The following is a 20818-nucleotide window of genomic DNA, read 5'->3' as shown; positions in this document are numbered from 1 at the left end:
AATGAAACTTTTTCAACTGTAATCTATATATCAAAAACTTGCAGAACAAAGTAATCTAATAAATTAGCTGGAATAATAACTGTATAGCACTTCTAAATCTTTAAGTTAAAATATCTTTAAGCCATCATCTATACTGGCCATAGATGACTCTGACTTTGATAACCCATAGTATAACTCAGGATTTGGCATAGTTCTTTGGGGATGTCATTTTATGAACATTGATTTTTATTCTAGAGCGCTTCCAGGACCCTGATCACTTGATGTTTACAATAATTTGGTCTCTGAATAGCTAGTCTGCATTAGCTGTAACAAAGGTAAAGAGGAGAAATATAAAGAATTCTTACCCAAGTATTTTTGCACAATCATCATAATACTTCATGGAATTTTTCACAAAACTGAAGCCATTGACATCACAGACATAGGACTGTCCATTGGCTCGTAACAAATCAAAACCACAAACTGTTTGCTATTTAAAATAAATTATAAACTTTAAAGTTACATTTGAATTAGGATTCACAGTTTTTTAGTCTTTTAACATATCAAATTTTATAAATGCCTAAAAATTCACTACTGCTTATTAGTTTATTTCATAGTAAGTAATAAATGAAATTATTCATCTGTAACCTGAGTACTCTGAAAATATGTAAAACATACCATATGATCATTTGAGTTCCCCCATGAAATAAATATAGAACAAAAATGCTTAAGAGATAAGAGAGGCCAAAAAATAACAAACTATTACAAGACATTCTTCAAGTAACATTTAATTAAAAAACAAGAGTAAAAATTTTTAAAGGCTTTGTTAAATTTTGTGATAGTAGAAATTATATCACTTTAATCCAAAAAAGCATAAAGGAAAAATAGTTTTGAAGATATGTCCCAGAGGAAATGTCCAATTATCCCTATGAATCTTTTTTTTAAGAGATTTTATTTTTAAGCAATCTCTCCACCCAGTGTGGGATTCAAACTCACAACCCTGAAATCAAGAGTCGCAGGCTCTACCAACTGAGCCAGCCAGGTGCTCCTCCCTCTGAATCTTTTACACCCTGACAACTATATCCTCGTGAGCACTTGAAATAAATTTACTTTATTTGGGAGAAGAAAACAGTTGCAAGGTAGGAATTTCCTACTCAAGCTCCTGAAATTTTCTATTTTCTGCATCTTATATTCAAATCACCACATATTAGTATATGTGATTTTAAGTCATGTCTTTTGGAATCCTGTTATTACATAATTAAAACAATTTATATAAAGCTATTAAAATGTATTTATAGATTAACATTCCTTCCACAAAAGTGACTTCAAATTATTAAGACATAAAGTATTTATTATTTAATAACCAGTAACACACTAGTTTTACATTATATACCCAAGACAAGACTTCAAAAGGTAAAGTTTATCCTTTAATAGATCAAGTTGTACTACTTCGGTTTAAATCTTTAACATACATTATTGGAAGCCTAATGATTTCACTGAGGGAATTAGTCAAATGTTAGAAGTAAAAAATTTTCTTTTACTCAAGAAAGAAAATTAGAATTTCTTTTACAGGGGTCTATATGGCCTGTAAAACATCCTACCTTAAAAGCAAGGCAGACTTTCCAGGCAATTAATTTCTCTCGTGCATTAAGAATAACAGGGTATCTAACTTCTTTTCCCTCACTGTCTCGTTCCACCTTGCCATCAAGCGCTGGAGATTTTCGAGCTTCAGCATGCGCATAATCTGGACCCACTGTATAAACCTTTAATAAATGTTAAAATTAAAAATTTATATATTATTTAAAATGTATTAAAAAGGCAGACAACAAATCAGAAGAAAAAATAATCAATAAAAAATACTTCAGTCTCCAGACTGTTCTTTTCACACTTCTATTTCACATGCCAAAATTTTCAATACACTGGAAAAGATTATAAATAATTAATTACATGGCAAAACTGCTAACATGAAGTTCTGTTCTCTACAGAGAATGATTATACTGAGCATTACGAGGGAACACGAGGTTGTATAGGATGTGATCTTTTCCAAATTTTTTTAGCTTAACCAAAGGAGAGGTACATGACAGAAGGAAGTAATGGCCAAAAGAAAGATTAAAAAACTGGGGGTGGTGGTGAGGGACAGCATACGCTGAAAGGCAGACAAGAAAGGGAACAGCACCCTGAGTAAAAGTTAATCAACACAGAGGCCAGAGGCATTAAAGAGCACGATGTATTCAGGTAAGAGTAAGTTATTTGGTGCCTTTTATTCTGTAAGAAATAAGGTTCATAGGACAGACTGGGAAATATTCTGTATGCCACCCTTATGAACCTGATTATTACCCTAAGGTCAGCAAAATCCACAAGAGAATTTTAAAGGAGAGATTCATGATCAGGTCTACACCTTAGAAAAAAAGACAGTCTCGTTAGACAGAGACTGGATGAAGGTATAGCAATTAAGACCTTATCTGTCACCAAATCAAACATATTGTTTGATTGTATTATACTACAGTTGTTGCAGATCTCAGAACATCATTTACACTAATCAGTGCTTAGAAACTAGTGGCTATTAGACCCTTATCCACTGTATTTTATTATTTAATGTCCTTTTAAAGAAGCACACATATTATTGTATCACAAAGTTGGTTTTTAAATATTTTTGTAACTACATTTCAATAAAATTTGTCTCCTTGGCAATCCTGTTTTAAGCACCAAAGAACATTACTCTAAAATAAGGGTCCATAGGCTTCAGACTGCCAAAGACATTCATAATTCAAAACAGGTAAAGAATCCCTAGTCATAAAAAGAAAGAGATCCAGAATAGAGTCTATTCTCAGGGTACTCTCTTTTTCTGATATCGTTGGTAAACTAAATACAAAATTAAAATATACTGTAATCAGTCCTACCTTTACATCAGTACCATCTGTGGGCATAAACTCTTCATATATATATGAGCCTGTTTTTCGTACATTGCTTTCTGGGGAATAAACACTACTCCTACTGCCAATCTGAAAACAAAAGATGTCCACAAATATAAAAACTAAAATATTCATCTCATTTTTATAATATAACCTTTTTACCATCTATTTCCATCTTAGATATTTCCAGAAACTTTTATTGGTGCACAAATATTTAACAACACTTGCTATAGAGTTGACACTGTATTATTTTCTGCTGTAATATAACTTACATGTAAATTAAATTGCTAAGAATACAACGAACAGTAAGAGTAATGTTCCCAAGATTCAACCATGTTCTTGCACGTAACCCTCTTTTGTTCACTTCTTCCACCACAGAATTTTCCACTGTGTAAGTACACCATAATTCATTCATTCTATTAATGAATATTTAGGTTGTTTTCTAAGCTTTAGCCAGTAGAACAGTGTTGCTTTCAACATTCTTGTAAGTGTCCCATTTGCAAGAGCATTTCTAAGGTACAAACTACAAGTAGAATTACTAGGTGATAGAATTACTAGGTGGCTCATATTCAACTTACAAAGATAATGCCAAAATATTTTATGAACTGTTTTAACAATTTAGAGTCTTCTAGCAATGGATGTGAGTTCCCAATGCTCTACATCCTTGTCTATAATTGGTATTGTTAAACTTAATATTTGCCACTCTAATGGATATAAAATAGTATCTCACTGTGTTCTTACTTGCATTTCCATAATTGCTTGTAAGTGTACGTGCATTTTTAACCTTAATATATTGTTAAATTATGTTGCTAAGAGATAAAAGGCTATATTAATTTACATTTCTGCCAACAACATTTGGGCTTGTGCTTGTTTTCCAACTATCTCAATCTTTTTGATCTTTCGCCAATCCAAAAAGTAATTCAATGTCATTACGTTTTAGACTTCATTTGCATTTCTTTTATTATGGGTACAGTTTTGAGCATACTTTCATAAATGTAAATGATATTGATATTACTTGTGTCTATGAATTATCTATCTTGGGGGCCATTTTTCTTAAAGACTACTGATCTTTACCTGAATTTCTCATATGCCAGATACATAAATGGAAGATAGAAAGAAAATCAAGTAATTTTCTTGGTATTTTGTATGTAGAAATTTTGCATAAACAACATTAAATAACTAAAATAATGCCTTGCTTTTCTAACAAAGAAGGATATCAGTTTGAATTTATCCCTGAATGATACATTCTTATTTAATCTTAGTTCCATTAAATACTTGATTACTTTTAGTAGAATTTGTATGAAGTGTGAATAACAGCATCCCCTAGGATAACAAAGGTTTACCTTTCGAAAAAGTCTTTGACTTCCACCACCAGCAGATGTTGGATAGTAAATGTAAACATTGTGATCTTCAGCACTGACTGGCTTTTCTACAAAAGGCTTTTGAAAAACTTCACCATTTACTTCTACATGATCTTCCCCTTCAATCAGATTGCATTCTAAACATCAAACATAACAGCAGGAATAATTACATATTGTATATTATCTACATATAATAATATTGTTAAAGTTTTTACTAGAATAGATTTACAAAGAAAAGTAACCTTGGATAATGTATGATTTGATTTTAATTAAAAATTTATGCAGAGGCGCCTGGGTGGTTCAGTTGGTTAAGTGTCCGACTCTTGGTTTCAGCTCAGGTTGTGATCTCATGGGTCTGGAGATGGAGCTCAGCCTCGAGCTCCACACTCAGGAGGGAAGTCTGCTTCAAGATTCTCTCCCCCTGCCCCTCCCCCATCTCTCTCTCTAAAAAAATAAATAAATCTTTAAAAAAATATTTATGCAAACAACATATACCAAGATTTATGATCTATGACATTAAAAACTACAGTTGTTCTTCAAAATCTTATAAACCTGACATTTTACCTTATCATCCCATAGAATTCAACATTAGATACGAACTGATGCCAACAAGAAAGGCTGAGAAATTATTCTAGATTGCTTTCATCTTCTGAAAATTGTATGGAATCCTTTGTATCACAGATACCATAAAACATGAAATTATTTAAGTTATTAAAGTAACCTATATAAAGTAAGCAAGCAATCGAATCAGGAAGTTAACTTTTTACCTCTAGACAAATGAGAGAAGTTCCCTGTTACAGATAATAAATACTATATCTGGTTTTTCACAAAAGTTGCTTTAAGGTACAATAAAATCATCAAAATTCCCCAAAATACCCTTGTCAGAATATTAAATCTTAGAGCAGATAAACATTTATCTTGGCTTTTAGACTGTTACATATAACTTACATGCTACATTTTAGATAACCAGAAAAATGAAGCAAAGGGTGCTTTAGGATATTAATAAGTAGTAATATTTCTAAACTCCTAATCATCAGAAATTATGGTATCCTAGCATGAAGTTTCTAATCCTGAATTCAATAGTCATAGATAAATCACTTGTTTACCCCTAATCAATACAAATTTACTAAGCATGTAATTTAAAAATTCTTTATGATTCCCAGATATATGTCAAATGTAGAACAAAGAAAAGTAAGATATAGAACTCTTAAATTATTAGTGGGCCTTTTAACTTATAGTACCACACTTCAACTGAACATAATGCTTACGTGGCTCATTAAAAAAAAAAGTAAATAGAACAGTATGAGTTCTTTGAATTCCTTCTACTTAATTATAGAAAGGAAGGGGCTCAAAAGTATGTTGAGTGACAAAAGGTAGCTTGCTCAAAATCTCATATTCTGGGGCGCCTGGGTGGCTCTGTCGTTAAGCGTTTGCCTTTGGCTCAGGTCATGATCCCAGGGTCCTGGGATCGAGCCCCACATCGGGCTCCCTGCTCGACAGGAAGCCTGCTTCTCCCTCTCCCACTCCCCCTGCTTGTGTTCCCTCTCTCGCTGTGTCTCTGTCAAATAAATAAATAAAATCTTAAAAAAAAAAAAAATCTCATATTCTTACCTTTGGGATTATTTGGGTCACGGTTCAAAATTGCATAACGAGGAAGTAAAATACCTTCAGCTTGAAGAATACTATATACTTCTCTTCTGAAGAAAAAGGAAAACATTTGCTCTATTTGAAGAGTACATTATTACTATTGTATAACTAAAAAAGGCATGGATATCAAGTCTTATTTTTTAAATAAACAAATAAATCCTTAAAAATATTGAAAATTTCTAAGGAAATATTCAGCCATATTAGAACAAAAATGGATGCACACAATACTTCATGTGGCATATTAAAATATTAATATTTAAAATTGGGAATATAAATATATAAAAAGAAATGGTTAAATACAAGGTTGCTATATGGCAATGACAGAATATTACCTATTAAAAACTTTATACTCAAAGAATATTTAATGACATGGGAAAATGTTCATAGTATTTTAAGAGAAAAGTGACCCTAATTTAGTAAAACGTGAGTGGATGTATGCATTGCTTTCTACATGAAAAAATATGATAGACAGTAGCAGGGTTAAATACCTTTATGCTTTTATTTTCCAAATTTCTTAAAGCAAATATGCATTTATATATATATGTATATATAACAGAGAAGCATGTATTAATATGTAAATCTATGGAAAATGTTTTAAAATGTTAGCTATTGATAATGTTTACTATGTGGAAGAACAGAAAAAAAAAACAAAACCAAAAAACTATTGGGCCTTAAATTTTATAAAGCATTTTCACACATATAATCTCATATTGTAATGCTATCCACAAAAGAAAACTGAATGTTGGTGAAATTGTAAGGGTAGCCATCAGAGTGAAACATCACTCAAACAAAATAAATAAATATATTTGTATTCTACAGTTTCCCTTAGAAATCCATGCTTTCAGCCTGTAAAATGAACGCTAAGATACATCACGAGATATTTTTCAAAATTGTTGCACTATTCAATTAAAAAAAAAGTCTAGTTATAATGAGTATAACCCTAATTTCATCTTCAGTCACATAACAGAGAAGTTGTTCATAATTTTCAATGGTTCAGTAGGCTCTGGAAATTAAACAAACCTGGTTTAAGTCCTTGTTCCACTATTGACAGAACTACTTGTGACTCCGGGCAAATTAATTCAGGATTGAGTTTCTTCATCTATAAAACTGGGTATAAATAACTATTTCTAAGTATTATTTAGAGGATACCACAAATTAATGTATATGAAAACACCTGAGGTCAGCTTACAGTAGATACTAAATAAATGTTATTTTTCTTCCCTTAATTCAGCCATCTCCATCACTCACCTATCTTGTATGAGATACTGCATATTCAAGTCATTGATTACAAATGGATTCCTGAGTTTTGCATAGGCAACTGCTTTGTCCAGTGGAAATCCTAAGAACACATATTATTAACATATTCTGTACAATCTCAAGATAAGTTGACATCTATAACTTATATCTATTTGATTTTATGCCACTTCCCATAAAAGGTTAATTTAATTATGCATATAACTGCTTTCCATATAATGCATGGAAAAATACATAAAACTTGACATAACTGGTACTATTAATAAGTCTTATTTTTTCCTAGTTAATTTGATCGATAAGGCACAACAAGCCAGTGGCTATATAACCAAATGGAGAGCACTGACATGTTAGTCAATGCCTGATTATTCAAAGTCACCTGATAACAGGTTAAGATTACCTCATACACAAACAGAACTTCTATATAAATAAGTATATCACAGTCACTGGTGATTTAAAAAAAAATAAATATAACTTCTTCTCACTTTAGTTTGATATTTATACATATAAAATTGCCAATAATTCAAAGAACTTATGCATCTTTAAAAATAGCAAAAACAAAAGTTAATTCACGTACAATAGATATGCTCTAAATATAAAATATATGAGTAGAATCATACTTGCTGTAACTAGGTCAGTGTTAAGGTATCAGAAATTAACTCCCTAAAATTTCTAGACTTTGATAAAACTACTAATTACATGGAAAACAAATAGAATGGCAACTATAGTAAGAGGTCTAAAAAAAATCTAAAGCATTTTAATAATTATACCACACTCTCTGTATTGACACTAAAAATCTCCAATTTTATCCAACAATACCTATTATTAACAGATGGTATGGCAGTACACCATAGAGTCTAATAAAACAGGGTTCAAAATCCTGGCTCCATCTTTCATTAGCTATGTGACCCTGGGTAAATTTATTTAACATCTCTAAGTCCCTGATTCCCAGCTGTAAATGGGTATTATAGAAGTTTTACCCAGTAGACTTTTTGAGGAACTAGATAAAGGAGTGTATATAAAACACTTAACATAGTCCCTGACAGAGTAAGCTACCAATAAATATTTATTATTCCTTAAATGACAATATTTTAAAGAATATCTTGTCTAAGGAAAAGAGGAAAAATCAGTAAGCATGCATAACTTTAGAATTTAACCTTGGGTACTACAGAATACCTGTGAAGACACTGTATTTTGTACCATTATCAGAACAGTTGAGGGGAAGTAAGTACTAAGGCATACTGAAGTTAACAAAACTAAACAAAAAACTATAGTCAGTTAAAAAAGACTTATTCCTAAATTCTTCTTAGTTTTTAAAATTTAATAAAAGTACTCTATAACAAGAATCACTTCCACAAATTACAAACCCTTCTCGTGTTGTAAAGACTCTGCGAAGAATTCATCACTTGTCATCAAGATAGCTCAATGTCTATGATTTAAAGCATCCTAACGGAATTCAGCATATAGGAACCTCTGTAACAGTTCTCTGGTTCTGTTGTTGTTAAAGAGGAACTTTTTCCTTACCAAGAGACAGCATATGGGATATGACCTTAGATAGCACCTAGTTTTTACAGGCAAAAAAAAAAAACGCTTTGGTAGGAAGAACCATGTGGTAGTGAGGGAAGACCACCTAACCCTGAAGGATAAGCCAATTTTAAGATTCTCTGAAGTAAAGGACATCAATTTATAAAGAAGACCAGGGCCTTGGCTTCTCTATAGGCTACAGGAGCACAAAAAGTCTCAATCATGCTCCATCCCCTTCTTGCTGAAGGAGAAGTTTCTTGAACACTTAACTAAAGTAAAACTTTAACACAGCTGGAGATTACATATTTTGATAACAAAGTGATTTAATATGAATACATTTATAACTGAGCATGCATCTTTTAAATTATAGTTCTTAGAAATTCACTTAATTCACAGATTCCTGGGTTATAAATTTTCAAATATTCACTAATAATTTTGATCAGTATGAAGGCATACTTTACCATCAAGTAATATTTATGTTTAATTAATATTTCTGTTCGATTTGTAAAAGAAACCAAGTAAAATTGAAAATTCAAACATTAAGTTCTTCAGAAATAAAATATGAATATGTATATGAGGAAAGACAGATCATTTTCTATATGGCAAAAGCATATGGCTTAAAATATCTAATAATTCAAGAATTTATTCTAAGTAACTTAGAGTAGTGCAAAAAAAGATATGCATTAAAAGAGTTCATAATAGCCTTATTTCTAATAGTGAAAATTGGAGACTATCTAACTATTAGGATAACAGTTAAATATGTTATAGGACATCCTCATGATGACACACTATGATGATGTTAAAAATCAGGTCTTTGAAGAATGTAATGGAGGGGAAAAAAACCTCTTGATATAACTAATGAAAAAATTAAATATAAAATTACATACACACAACCACAGTAAAGTTGTTTAAAAAAATACATAGAGAAAAAAATGACTGAAAAGAAATATATCAAAATATTAACATCACTGATATGGGAGATGGGTGAGTTTAATTTTATTTTTCTGTTTTATCTAATACTCTACAATTAATATGTATTAGGCTTATTATAAGAGGATAAAGGGAGTTCCCACCCCATTCTTTAATACCTTTAGAATGGAAAGAAATAAGACAATCACATAAAGGCCAGTTTTCTACTGGTTCATTCAAAATAACATCTTCTTCAAATACTTCTACTGTGATATATTTAAATAAGGAGATCCGTTCAAGAATTTCCTTCATTGGTTTGGATTTGGATTTCTTTGCCATGGAACATATTCCAACCACAATCTGCCTTTCTGGTGGCTAAAACAGAAAGAAAACAACAACAACAAAAAATCAGGTTGACTTAATACAAATCCAAAGTAGAGCTATATTAAATCTTTTTCAGAAATAGATGCAGGATGTAATCAATACAAATGATACGTTAACCGAAAAAGGCATTTTTCAAAATTACATTTTTGTTATAATAAATAACAAATAATAGTTGTCTACAAAAGTCTGGAAAGCTTTCAGGACATCGTTACTATTTTCATTCTGATTTTAAACTTAAACAGATACTCCTTCCTTAACTGTTTCTAGTACTTATTTACCTTTGCCACAACAGAAAGGGGAAAATGAGGGCCAAAACTTATCTAATCCAGGTAAAAAGACCAATGCGAGTGAGATAAAGAGTTCTCTTGCCTAAAATAAGATATTCTGACTACAAAGCGATAGTATACAGTGTTAAACTATTTTTGTAGATTGAGCCTGAATAGGAGTTGGTCACCAGTGACAACTTGGAAGAAAATTTTGGAGAAAGCCAAACTAACAGAGGTGTCAATGCTCTTTGAAACTCCAATCTTCATACTCAGTATTCCTGTCTACTGGTGTTGCTCATCTCTGACACCCTTGCTACAGCTCAAAGGCCTAAAACTAAAAAAAACAGGATATAGAAATACTTTATAAGTAGCTCACAGGTTTACAAAATTACTCAAGATTCATTCTGAGATCTTTGCATTCAAGTAATTAAGCGTTTTATCAAATAAATAAAGCTGTGCTCAGTTTTTTTTTTTTTTTAGTTCTCCCTCTTCCATATTTTATATATTTCACATGATATTGTAATCTGAGCTCAAAAGTGTTTTACTAGACTTTCTCTTATTATAAATCTAAAAATAAAATTGGGTAACATCAGATTTAAATTACCATTCTTTATGTCTAAAATTAGATTTCTTCATTGCCTCTTCTAACTCATATGAAATTTAGAGCTCAAACTGGTATTAAATTTCATTGTAAATCCTAATCTCCCTGGGATCTGCTGTTTTTCCCCCTTGATCATCCACTTTTATGTTCCTTTACTCAATTCTTCCCTGATCAAAAGCCTCTACATAGCTCATGATGTTCCTAATGAATACTTCCCCAGCCAACAAAAGATATTTGCAAATGATATATCCATTAAGGGGTCAATTTTTAAAATATATAAAGAACTCATACAACTCAACACCAAAAAAATCAAATAATGCAATTAAAAAATGGGCAGAGGAACTTAACAGACATTTCTCCAAAGAAGACATACAGGTGGGCAAAAGATTCATGAAAAGATGCTTAAAATCACTTATCATCAGGAAAATGCAAATCAAAACCACAATGAGATATCACCTCACGCCAGTAAGAATGGCTAGTATCAAAAAGACAAGAATATCAAGTGCTATCCTTGTGTAGTACTACTGTTGGGAATGTAAAATGGTATGGCCACTGTGAAAGATAGTATGAAGGGTCCTCGAAAAATTAAAAATAGAAATACCATATGACCCATTAATTCTACTTCTGGGTATTTACCAAGAAAACAAAAACACTAATTCAAAAAGATATGTTGACTGCACCATTATTTACAATAGCCAAGATATGCAAGCAATCTAAGTGTCCATCAGTAGATGAATGGATAAAGAAGGTATAGTATATATATTTGTCAGCCATAAAAAAGGATAAAATCTTGTTACTCACAACAACATGGATGGACCTACAGGGTATTATGCTAAGTGAAATAAGTCAGTCAGAAAGACAAATGCCCTATGATTTCACTTAACATGGGGAATCTAAAAACCAAAACAAATAGACTCAAATACAGAAAACAGCCTGGTGGCTGCCAGAGGGAAGGGGGATGGTGGGATGGGTAAAAATGGCAAAGGGGATTAAGAGATATACAGACTTTTAGTTATAACATAGATAAGCCATGGGGATGAAAAGTACAGCAGAGGGAATATAGTCAATAACAGTAACTTTGTATGGTGACCAGATGGTAACTACACTTATCATGGTGAGCATTCTGTAATGTATATAATTGCTGAATCACCATGTTGTACATATGAAACGATTATGTCAATTATACTCCAGTAAAAAAAAAAAAACACTCAACCTAACATTTCCCATTGCTTTACAATTAAAAAAAAAAGGCTACTAAGCTAAATTGTATTTATTACAGATCTATTTAATATCTACTCCTTAGCTAAGATGAACTAGAAACTTCCAAGTTTAAAATGAACAAATAAGCCTGCATTATTAAGACAAAACTATAAATTTTCCTATAGGTAAAATCTTGGAAGCATGAAAATAACTGTTTAGACAGATCTGAGTTACTTTGATAGATTTAATGTCTAAGATGAAATTCATACCTTTATTTTATTTTTCTGAAATTTATACCTTTAATCCTAAAAATAGGAGAATGATCTGGAACAAATCATTTTGTCAATCTATAGGCCAAATGAACCAAATCAAGCTTCTCAAAAGTGTCAACTATGCACCACAAATGTGACTCAATTTAATTAGTACCAATATTCCAAGAATTACACTAAGTGCTGAAGTTAGATATACAGAAACTACCTATCCTCAAAGTGCTGTGAATCGAACAGATTACAGTAATAATGTAGTACATTATGATCATGGAATACAAGTATATACGTCAAGGTATAGAAATAGTACTGAGGGGGCACCTGGGTGGCTCAGTTGGTTAAGCATCTGCCTTTGGCTTAGGTCATGATCCTGGGGTCCTGGGATTGAGCCCCATGTCAGGCTCCCTGCTCAATGAGGAGTCTGCTTCTCCCTCTCCCTCTCCCCCTCCCCCTGCTTGTGCATGCTCTTTCTCTCTCTCTCTCAAATAAATAAAATCTTAAAAAAAAAAAATAGTACCAAGGAAGAAGTATTCAAGATTGTAACGAGAAGGGGAAGAATGAATAGGGAATATGAGCAAGGTTTTGAAGAATGAAAAACAATTCATAAGGTACCCCTCAGAAAAGGGCATTTCACAGAGATGAAGAAATACACACAACAGCAAAGAGGCATGGTACAACATGGAATAATATATGAAAAACAAAAATTTGATATTGTTGAAACATAAAAGGTAGAAGGGAAGAGAGACTAGTACAATTCTAGATATAAGGGACAGACAAAAGTCCTTATTTGTAAGAAATGGACTTGATCTGTCAGTGATGTTCACAGAATGTTCAGATGAACTCAGGCGAAAAGGGGTAGGGGTAGTAGAGGCTGAGTCAATAGTACTTTCTAGCTTAAGTGAGACAGATAAAACATGTTTTATTTATTGGACTTCTGGATAACACTTCAGATGAAGAAAAATTTTGCCATTAAGAGAAGCCTGAAAATAATTTTTTCTGGGGTGAGGTGGGGGGTAGAATAGGTTTTAAGTGAATGACAGTCTCATTTGCATTTCAGATATGTGTAACGGCATGGTGAAAAGTGTTAAATAACTATGGAAAATGATGTCAATAATCATCCAGTAGCTATTTTTGGTTTGTTTTTTACTACTTTTACCAAGTATAACAGGTTTTGGTTTGAAAACAAAATTATCAGGGTGCCTGCGTGGCGCAGTCAGTTAAGCGGTTGACTCTTGGTTTGGGTTCAAGGTCCTGATCAAGCCCTGCGTCAGGCTTTGCACTCAACATGGAGACTGCTTGGGACTGTCTCACTCTCCTTCTGCCCCTCCCCACCACCCTTCCTCTTTCTGTCTGTCTCTCTCTCAAATAAATAAATAAATCTTAAAAAAATTATCTTTCAACTGGAAATGTAAGAAAGAACAAACATAAGTTTGCATCTTAAATCAGTTTTCCCAGTAAAGCAATCTACTTCTAAAGGGAAAACAAGAAAAATGTTGAGCTAATGTAACTACAGTAAAATGAACATAATAAATGTGTGTTATTCCTAAAGATCCAGTACAGCTATACCTCCTAGTAGATCAGATCAAAAAGAAAACAAGACTTATGCACTTATACACCTCTCTGGATATTTGAGGTAGCCTCTTCTTCTAGTCACACAGTTACAGACTTCTGAATAGTTAATATATAAGGCTATCTTTGGGTCAACCACCACTTGTATTGACAGCATGACAAACTTAACGAAGCTGGCTAAGTCCTTCTTTAGTACCTTTAAAATTATTTCTTCCAACTTACTTCTTTATCTTGATGTACTTTTTAAAATTTTATTATGTTATGTTAATCACCATACATTACATCATTAGTTTTTGATGTAGTGTTCCATGATTCATTGTTTGTGCATAACACCCAGTGCTCCATGCAGAACGTGCCCTCTTTAATACCCATCACCAGGCTAACCCATCCTCCCAACCCCCTCCCCTCTAGAACCCTCAGTTTGTACTTTTTAGGTACTTCTACATACAAGAAACCCTTTTGGTTTATGGCCCTGATTGTTCTCTCCTTGCCACGTTTTCAACTGATTCCTGTGTTATGCTAGGCATACCAGTGAACATATCATGAAAGACATCATTAAACAACTTAAAAGTCTGACCCCTAATTGGATTTCTTGATGCATCATAGATTCAATAATGCTACTAGTGAAACATAACATGCTTTTACAGCACAGAAGATTTCCAATAAATTTCTATGTACAGAAATGTCTTCACAATTTAGAAAGTATTAATTCACCTTGACAGTGATTAGCAAGAAGTCTATAGTGTACTGGTCTTTTCTCATCAAACAAACAACTTACAGACTCATCCTCTTCCTCCTCATCTTCATCTGCATGGTGGAAGAAATGTCGATAATTTCCTGAGTTTATTTCTGTATCTTCAGGTCCAACAAAGAATCTGGGGGTCTCACTCATTTTTATTTCATCTGATACAGATATAAAGCACTATACTAAAACTGCTCCTAAATAAACCATTCTCTCTATACTAGCTGACACAGAGCTCTGTTGCAGCTTGTTTCTGCTTATACAAGCACTTGAAATTGTGATGACAGTTAGTTGGCAAATGTTCTTTTGTTCTCTGATATCATCGCTTCATTGTTGATGAAGTTTAAAAGACAAAGAGTGAGGCTATTGCTTCAGTGAGTTGATGCAGTAATCTTTCTACCTAAAATGCAATAAAAAAATTAATTTTGGAGCTGTACTTCAAAAACATTCATGTAAAAGTAAATGACACGTGTAAAATCATGACTAGTACCTTGATGCATACCATACCTTCAAATGAAAAGACATTTGCTTCCATAAAATTAAAAAATTAGGCTCTCCTCGTCAATAACCTACATTTTATCAATTTGACAAACTGATTCAAAAATAACAAAAAGAAAGTAATAAAATAACAAAGTAACAATAACAAAAATACACACTAAATTCAAGTCCAAAAATACCTAACAAATGAGAAAATTATTCAAATTATAACAAAATTCCATTAAAAGCTAGATAACTCTGCAACACAGTTAAGTAATACCTGAATAGAATGGAAAAAAACAAAACCAGATCAAATGTAATGTGGGTTTAAAACCCACTGAAAGCTATAAATCAATTTGAAATTTCGTCAAATCAATTTTTAAAAGACTTTAACTAGAAAGCTCAGGGGATAAAACCGTTTTGCATTTTAGACTCAAAAAAAAAAATCAACAAAACAAGATTAGAATAAAAACAAGATTTCTTTCTATGTTAGATAGAACTGCAAAGTCTAACTCCCAAACTCTTATTCCTAAAGATCTAATTTTAGTTTAATTGGTGGTTCCCTATTAAATATTAAAACCCTAGTGTACCTAGCCAGGCTTCACCTTATGCAACTTTCAAATTAAAATTTCACAGTGTAATGAAATTTCAAACAGTTGGTGATTAAAAAATTAAAGTAAAATATCTGTTCAGAAGACAAATACTACTCAACTCTCATTTTTAAATTGGAAACTACCATGCTACTAAGTAGCCACAATCAAAGAAGTGGTTCTCAAACTTCACACATCAGAATCACCAGGAGGGCTTGTTAAAATACTAAACTAAAAAGTCTCAAAGCAGGACTTGATACTCTAAAAATTCCAACCTGATGCTCATACTGCTGGTCTGGAAATCAACATTGAGAACCACTGCTCTCGACTTTGACAAAAGTGGGTTAAAAAGCTTTTTCTGATAGTTGCTCGGTTCTGTGTCCTTAACTAAGTTATTGAAACTCTCTAGCCACCATCTGTAAAATGGGATAAATCTCATTAATTATTTTGCAAATTAAATGACAATGAAGACATAACAGCAATTAGCACAAGGTAAGCATTTAGTAAATGTTAGCTATTTATTTATCTTGCTGGCTTTTATAATTAAGACCGAGATTCCTACCTAACTTAACTAGCACAAAACAAATACAAACAATTCAATTTAGAAGGAACCTATTTACTACCCATGTAATGAAGCCACGGAAACTCCTTTTTGTCACCGCCGCTGCTGCTGGAGACCTCATAACATGTTTTCCAGTCTTACCACACTGCTTGAGACTATCATGAACACTACTGCCTGGAATAAACACTCATCTCCTTCACAGATCTGCCATGGTCAAAGCTGCTTAATCCTTAAAATGATACCATGGATCATCCATCAGTCCTATGTAGTATTCAGAAAGCCTCCTTCCTTGAGGAGCCTGAACAGACACATGACCAATTTCCCTGAAATCCTAAAAGCATTTTCCAATGAAAGCACTGTTGTAAATGGTGACTCCAGTTCCAGGGAACTATTACTACAGCTACATAATAGGTTATTAAATAGGCTTCTGCATGCTGGCAAAGGCAACCAAGCATCATTTAGAAGTGTATACAAAAAAGCCCATGCCAAGTTTCACAAAACCTTCACACTGATTTTTCCCTTCTTCAAACATTCATGAACTATATTTTGCTGAGCCTGTCTCTCCTTCTACTTATAATTCACTATTGTCCTTGAAAGTTCCAATTCCTCCTTCAATAATTAACTGCAAAGTCCTCAATAAATGCTTTTCTGACAACTATCATGCTTCTGCCAACCCCTAAATACACATCAGTATCTTTCCCATCCTCCATGATCCACAGCGTTTGGGATATATCTTTACAATTACCTGTTTCCATTAGATTTAGGGTTTTTTCCTCCCCAAGTTTTTATTGTGAAAAATTTCAAATATTCAGAAAAGTTGAGAGAATGGTTCACTATACATGTACATTCATACACTCACCACTAGACTCAACAATTGCTAACATTTTACCATATTTACTTTCTAGCATATACTTGCTCTATCATTTGAAAGTTATAGACAGAAATATACTTCATTTCTATATACTTTAGTATGCATCTCCTAAAAATAAGGACATCTTGCTATATAACCAATTATGATTTCCACTTAGGAAAACCAATAGTTCCTTAATACTATTTATATGTAGCTGTGTGGGTGCTTTTAGAGAACAAGGACCTCATCTGTATATTCCTAGTACTTAACTGGTGCATAGCACTTATATGGGTGATCAATAAATGTCCCGCCAATTGTTAAGTGTAATATCCTCACAACACCTACCACAAGTCATGAGTTTAAAATTTAAAACAGCAAGATCTGACTGTGCAACTTTGAATCTTCTGCACATCAGTTTAGTCATCTGCTTTCAAAACACCCATGCTGCAGTTAGTATTTTGGTTTCTGAACTATTTAATTCTGCATCAATATGGAAGCTCCATGAGGACAGAGATCATCTCATCAGACACATAAATAGGCATACTGTATTTTTTTTTAAATGAATACTTTCAACCACTGAAAATGTTAGTGAAGAAACTGGAAGCAAAGAAGCATAATGGTAAGACAACAGTAGTATAATTAAGAATACAGATTTTGGAATCTAAAAAATGTGGCTTTTAATCCAGTTTTAAATGTTTACTAGTAACAAAAGTTTTTTTAGGACAAGCGGCCTCTCTAAGCCTCAGTACCTATCTCTGGAAAGAGAATAATAATCTAATATACCTCATGGAATTGTTGAGAGAAGTGTATGAGAAAATACGTAAAGCACTTGGCACACTTAAGAACTCAGTTAGTGGCGATTATCTTCAATATTCAATTTGCCTGAAACAAAAACTGTATTTTTCATTGAAGAATTTTCAACAGCAAAACAAAACCCTATCCCAGTGTAGGACAAAGATGCTGGGTGCTAGGGCCAGCCACGCTTCCTACTTCCCCATCTAAGCCTTCTAGCACACTAAAGCAAACCAAGTATCACCCACAGGAATCCAAAAGTCGCCAAATCCCAGAAGTCCAGAACCTAGTAAATGAGATCCAGTGGTCACCACCCTCGGTCCGTCTCCCTCGAAGCGCGCGAGGTGCAACACTCTCGAACTGATTAGGTGAGGCAGTGAGTGACCTGCAGTCTCCGTTTTTATTCGGGAAAGCTGCAACGCAAGGGCCTTTTTGTTCTTTTGAAGTGGGGGTACAGGCGGCGAGGAGAAGAGGGGTAAAGACTGAGCAATGAAAATAAAAATAGCCATCGCTACCCACATCAGTCCTCAAACTCCAGGCTGGAGGAGGGAGCCCACAGCCTGGAGTGCCAGCTGGACGCTCGGCAGCTCCCTTCGGGTTCATCTGAAATTTCGGGTATCTCAAACCCAAGGAATAAAAAAGGGGGACAATGGAGGAGGAGGAGAAATTAAGACGCGAAAAGGCTGTAGTGTCACTCCTCCACGCCCACGACGCCCTTCGCTCTGGCACATGCCCCTAGGAAGAGCGCGTGTCTAAGCTCCGCAAAGCGCAGAAAAGACAAAGCAACTAACTGCCCAGCAGCGGCCTCGGGTGACCGAGTTCGGCATCTCGGCTCTCCTCGGGTCTGAGTCCTCACCTGCTACTGCTGCAGTAGCCACGCAAGCTGCAGAAGATAGCCGTGCCCTTCCCAGGTTTCGGCTTCCCCTTTAATCCCAGAGACAGGAGTGAAGTGTTCCTCAAAAGACTCCAGCTGTTAGCTTGGACGTAGGTCTTCTCTCTACAGTAGCAGCTGAAGGGTCACACAGAGGTACTGCAAAGCACTACGCCTCCCTTATCTTGGTCACGCCTCTCCCCTCCCGCCTCGGGTCTCACACAGAAACCTCACCGGGCGGAACGCTTTCCGGCAAGTGCCAAACGGCCCGCACGGCCCCCATAAATACACCCCTCTTGAAGACACCGGTAGTTCCGTTTCCGGCAGCACCAGATAAGTCGCGAGAGGAAGCTTAGACCCTGTCGTTTGCGTTTAGGACCACTTTCGGTGAGTGGTCGTTCCGGTATGCTTTGTTATATCTAGTGATTTTTAAAGTGAGGCATCACCTGACAGTAATTTCAAAACCATTGCATCGACTAGTTTAAGGACGGTTTTAATTGACTGTGGAGATTGCGCAGGCGCTCTTGGGGCTAGAGGGCCTTGCTTGGGCGTTGCGGTGTCCCGCGCCAGCTGAGTCGAAAAGGGGCGAGTTCTGTGGTCGAGCGTGGGGAGGTGCTTCGTCTGTGTAACCGAGTTTTACTTGAGATCGTTTTCCTGATCATGCTAAGTTTAGCTGGACCTTGCCCTTAAGAGTTGATTAACGAGCCATTAAAACTCCCTGGAAATGCTCTCTGATAGTTAAAGTAGCGTCCGAGACCGCGAGCAGGTTCAAAAGTTGACCGCCGCAGTTGGCCGACGTTAAAGAATTCTCCCACTTACTTCACCATAGTTGTCATTTAATCTAGAATATTACCTTTTTGCCCCAAATTAAAACCGCGTGTGGCGGGGAGAATCGCGAGTTCAAGGGAGAATCTTGTCCGGTAGTTTTAAAGGAAAACACTACCTCAGTGTGGTTTTTCCTTAAATGAGCGTTTCTGAGCCAAAGTAGAGAAATAATTTTCAAAATGGAAATTCATGTATCATATGTGGCTTTATATATATGCGTATGGAGATGAAGGCATTTTTGTTAAGCGAATTTGTAGGTTGAAGTGAAGCCGATTAGAAGTGTTCTGGTGTAATTAGATTTCCCAGTCTTAAGACATTACATAAAATTATGCTCTTCTTTTTTTCAGAGATTAAAGTAGACTAATTCCGAAGTAAAAATTCTGATCACAAGTTAATATGTTTATTGAAATATTGCAAAATTTAAGTTTTTAAGCTGGAACACATGCATATTACAACTTTTTGGAGAGTTGTTGGCCTTGATGGGTTTTGTCCAATTCTCATTTTATTTAAAGTGATACTTAACTGCCTTACTTTTTGCATACACAAGATAAAATTAAATGAATTAAGTAATAAATATTTACACAATACTTATTGATTTTATTTGACATTGTATTAGGGACCTAGTGTTAAAGTTCAACTAAATTTGAACCTGACAGTTCCTCTTGCAAAATTAGAAGTTGTAATCAGCCACCTTCACCTCCTCTTCTCATCCCTACATATTTTAATACACAAGTACTTATTATAACACAAATTTTTAAAAATAAGAACTATTTAAAGAAGGCTTAATCTTCATTTTGGTAACATAAGTCACTTAATTCTCCCTTGTAAATAATACTTTTGTTTAATATTTGGTTATAGGAAGATATTTTATGTTTGTTCTAATATTACAGCCTAAAGCTTTTTTCTCATACTACTCAGATGGTTTTTAGGGATCAAATGGTGAGTGTATTTTGAAAAGAAAAAACTACTGGTTCTTTAAATTATTCCCGTATATAAATGCCAAATATTAGCAGCAAATTTTTGATTTGGAGGATGATTTTCCTTTTTGTGAACAGATTTTTCTTATGTATTTAAGCTTCTGAACCACAGTAGACTATAAACTCATTATAAAGTATACAACTCTTGAGTCTTTTGGGTTTCCTGGTTAGCAGTAAAACATTAATCACCATTAGTGAAAATGAGATTTTAAAATCTTTTTCCTTGTAGATAAAGGTTTTGAGAAAGGAAAGTGTTTTCTATTACT

The 20818-nt window shown here is 34.0% G+C and overlaps 2 protein-coding genes across 17 annotated transcripts in view; one reads left to right on the top strand and one right to left on the bottom strand.

Moving 5' to 3' along the window:
• Positions 1-18960, bottom strand: part of PPIP5K2 (diphosphoinositol pentakisphosphate kinase 2) — a 69459-nt gene extending 50499 nt beyond the window's left edge. For 11 of the 16 annotated variants that reach the window (XM_044917065.1, XM_044917067.1, XM_021701523.1 and 8 more), the window contains exons 1-8: positions 14645-14877; positions 9760-9955; positions 7145-7235; positions 5861-5946; positions 4232-4386; positions 2877-2978; positions 1578-1739; positions 345-466 (exon numbers count right to left, since the gene is read on the bottom strand). In XM_044917065.1, the coding sequence (XP_044773000.1) occupies positions 345-466; positions 1578-1739; positions 2877-2978; positions 4232-4386; positions 5861-5946; positions 7145-7235; positions 9760-9955; positions 14645-14758 (1028 nt within the window). In that variant the 5' untranslated portion in view covers positions 14759-14877. Of the gene's footprint in view, positions 1-344; positions 467-1577; positions 1740-2876; positions 2979-4231; positions 4387-4491; positions 4526-5860; positions 5947-7144; positions 7236-9759; positions 9956-14580; positions 15009-18735 lie in introns of those variants that run through there. The other 5 variants (XM_021701562.1, XM_044917069.1, XM_044917070.1 and 2 more) reach the window with 3 other exon arrangements.
• A 110-nt stretch (positions 18961-19070) lies between these two features.
• Positions 19071-20818, top strand: part of GIN1 (gypsy retrotransposon integrase 1) — a 28023-nt gene continuing 26275 nt past the window's right edge. The window contains exon 1 of the mRNA XM_021699124.2: positions 19071-19137. The gene's annotated coding sequence lies outside the window, so the exon portion shown is untranslated. The remainder of the gene's footprint in view (positions 19138-20818) is intronic.

Source organism: Neomonachus schauinslandi, chromosome 7 (assembly GCF_002201575.2).
Source record: "Neomonachus schauinslandi chromosome 7, ASM220157v2, whole genome shotgun sequence".
In the NCBI taxonomy this organism is placed as follows: Eukaryota; Metazoa; Chordata; class Mammalia; order Carnivora; family Phocidae; genus Neomonachus; species Neomonachus schauinslandi.
The sequence above is the reverse complement of the archived record's forward strand: the minus strand, read 5'-3'. Positions and strand labels throughout refer to the sequence as shown.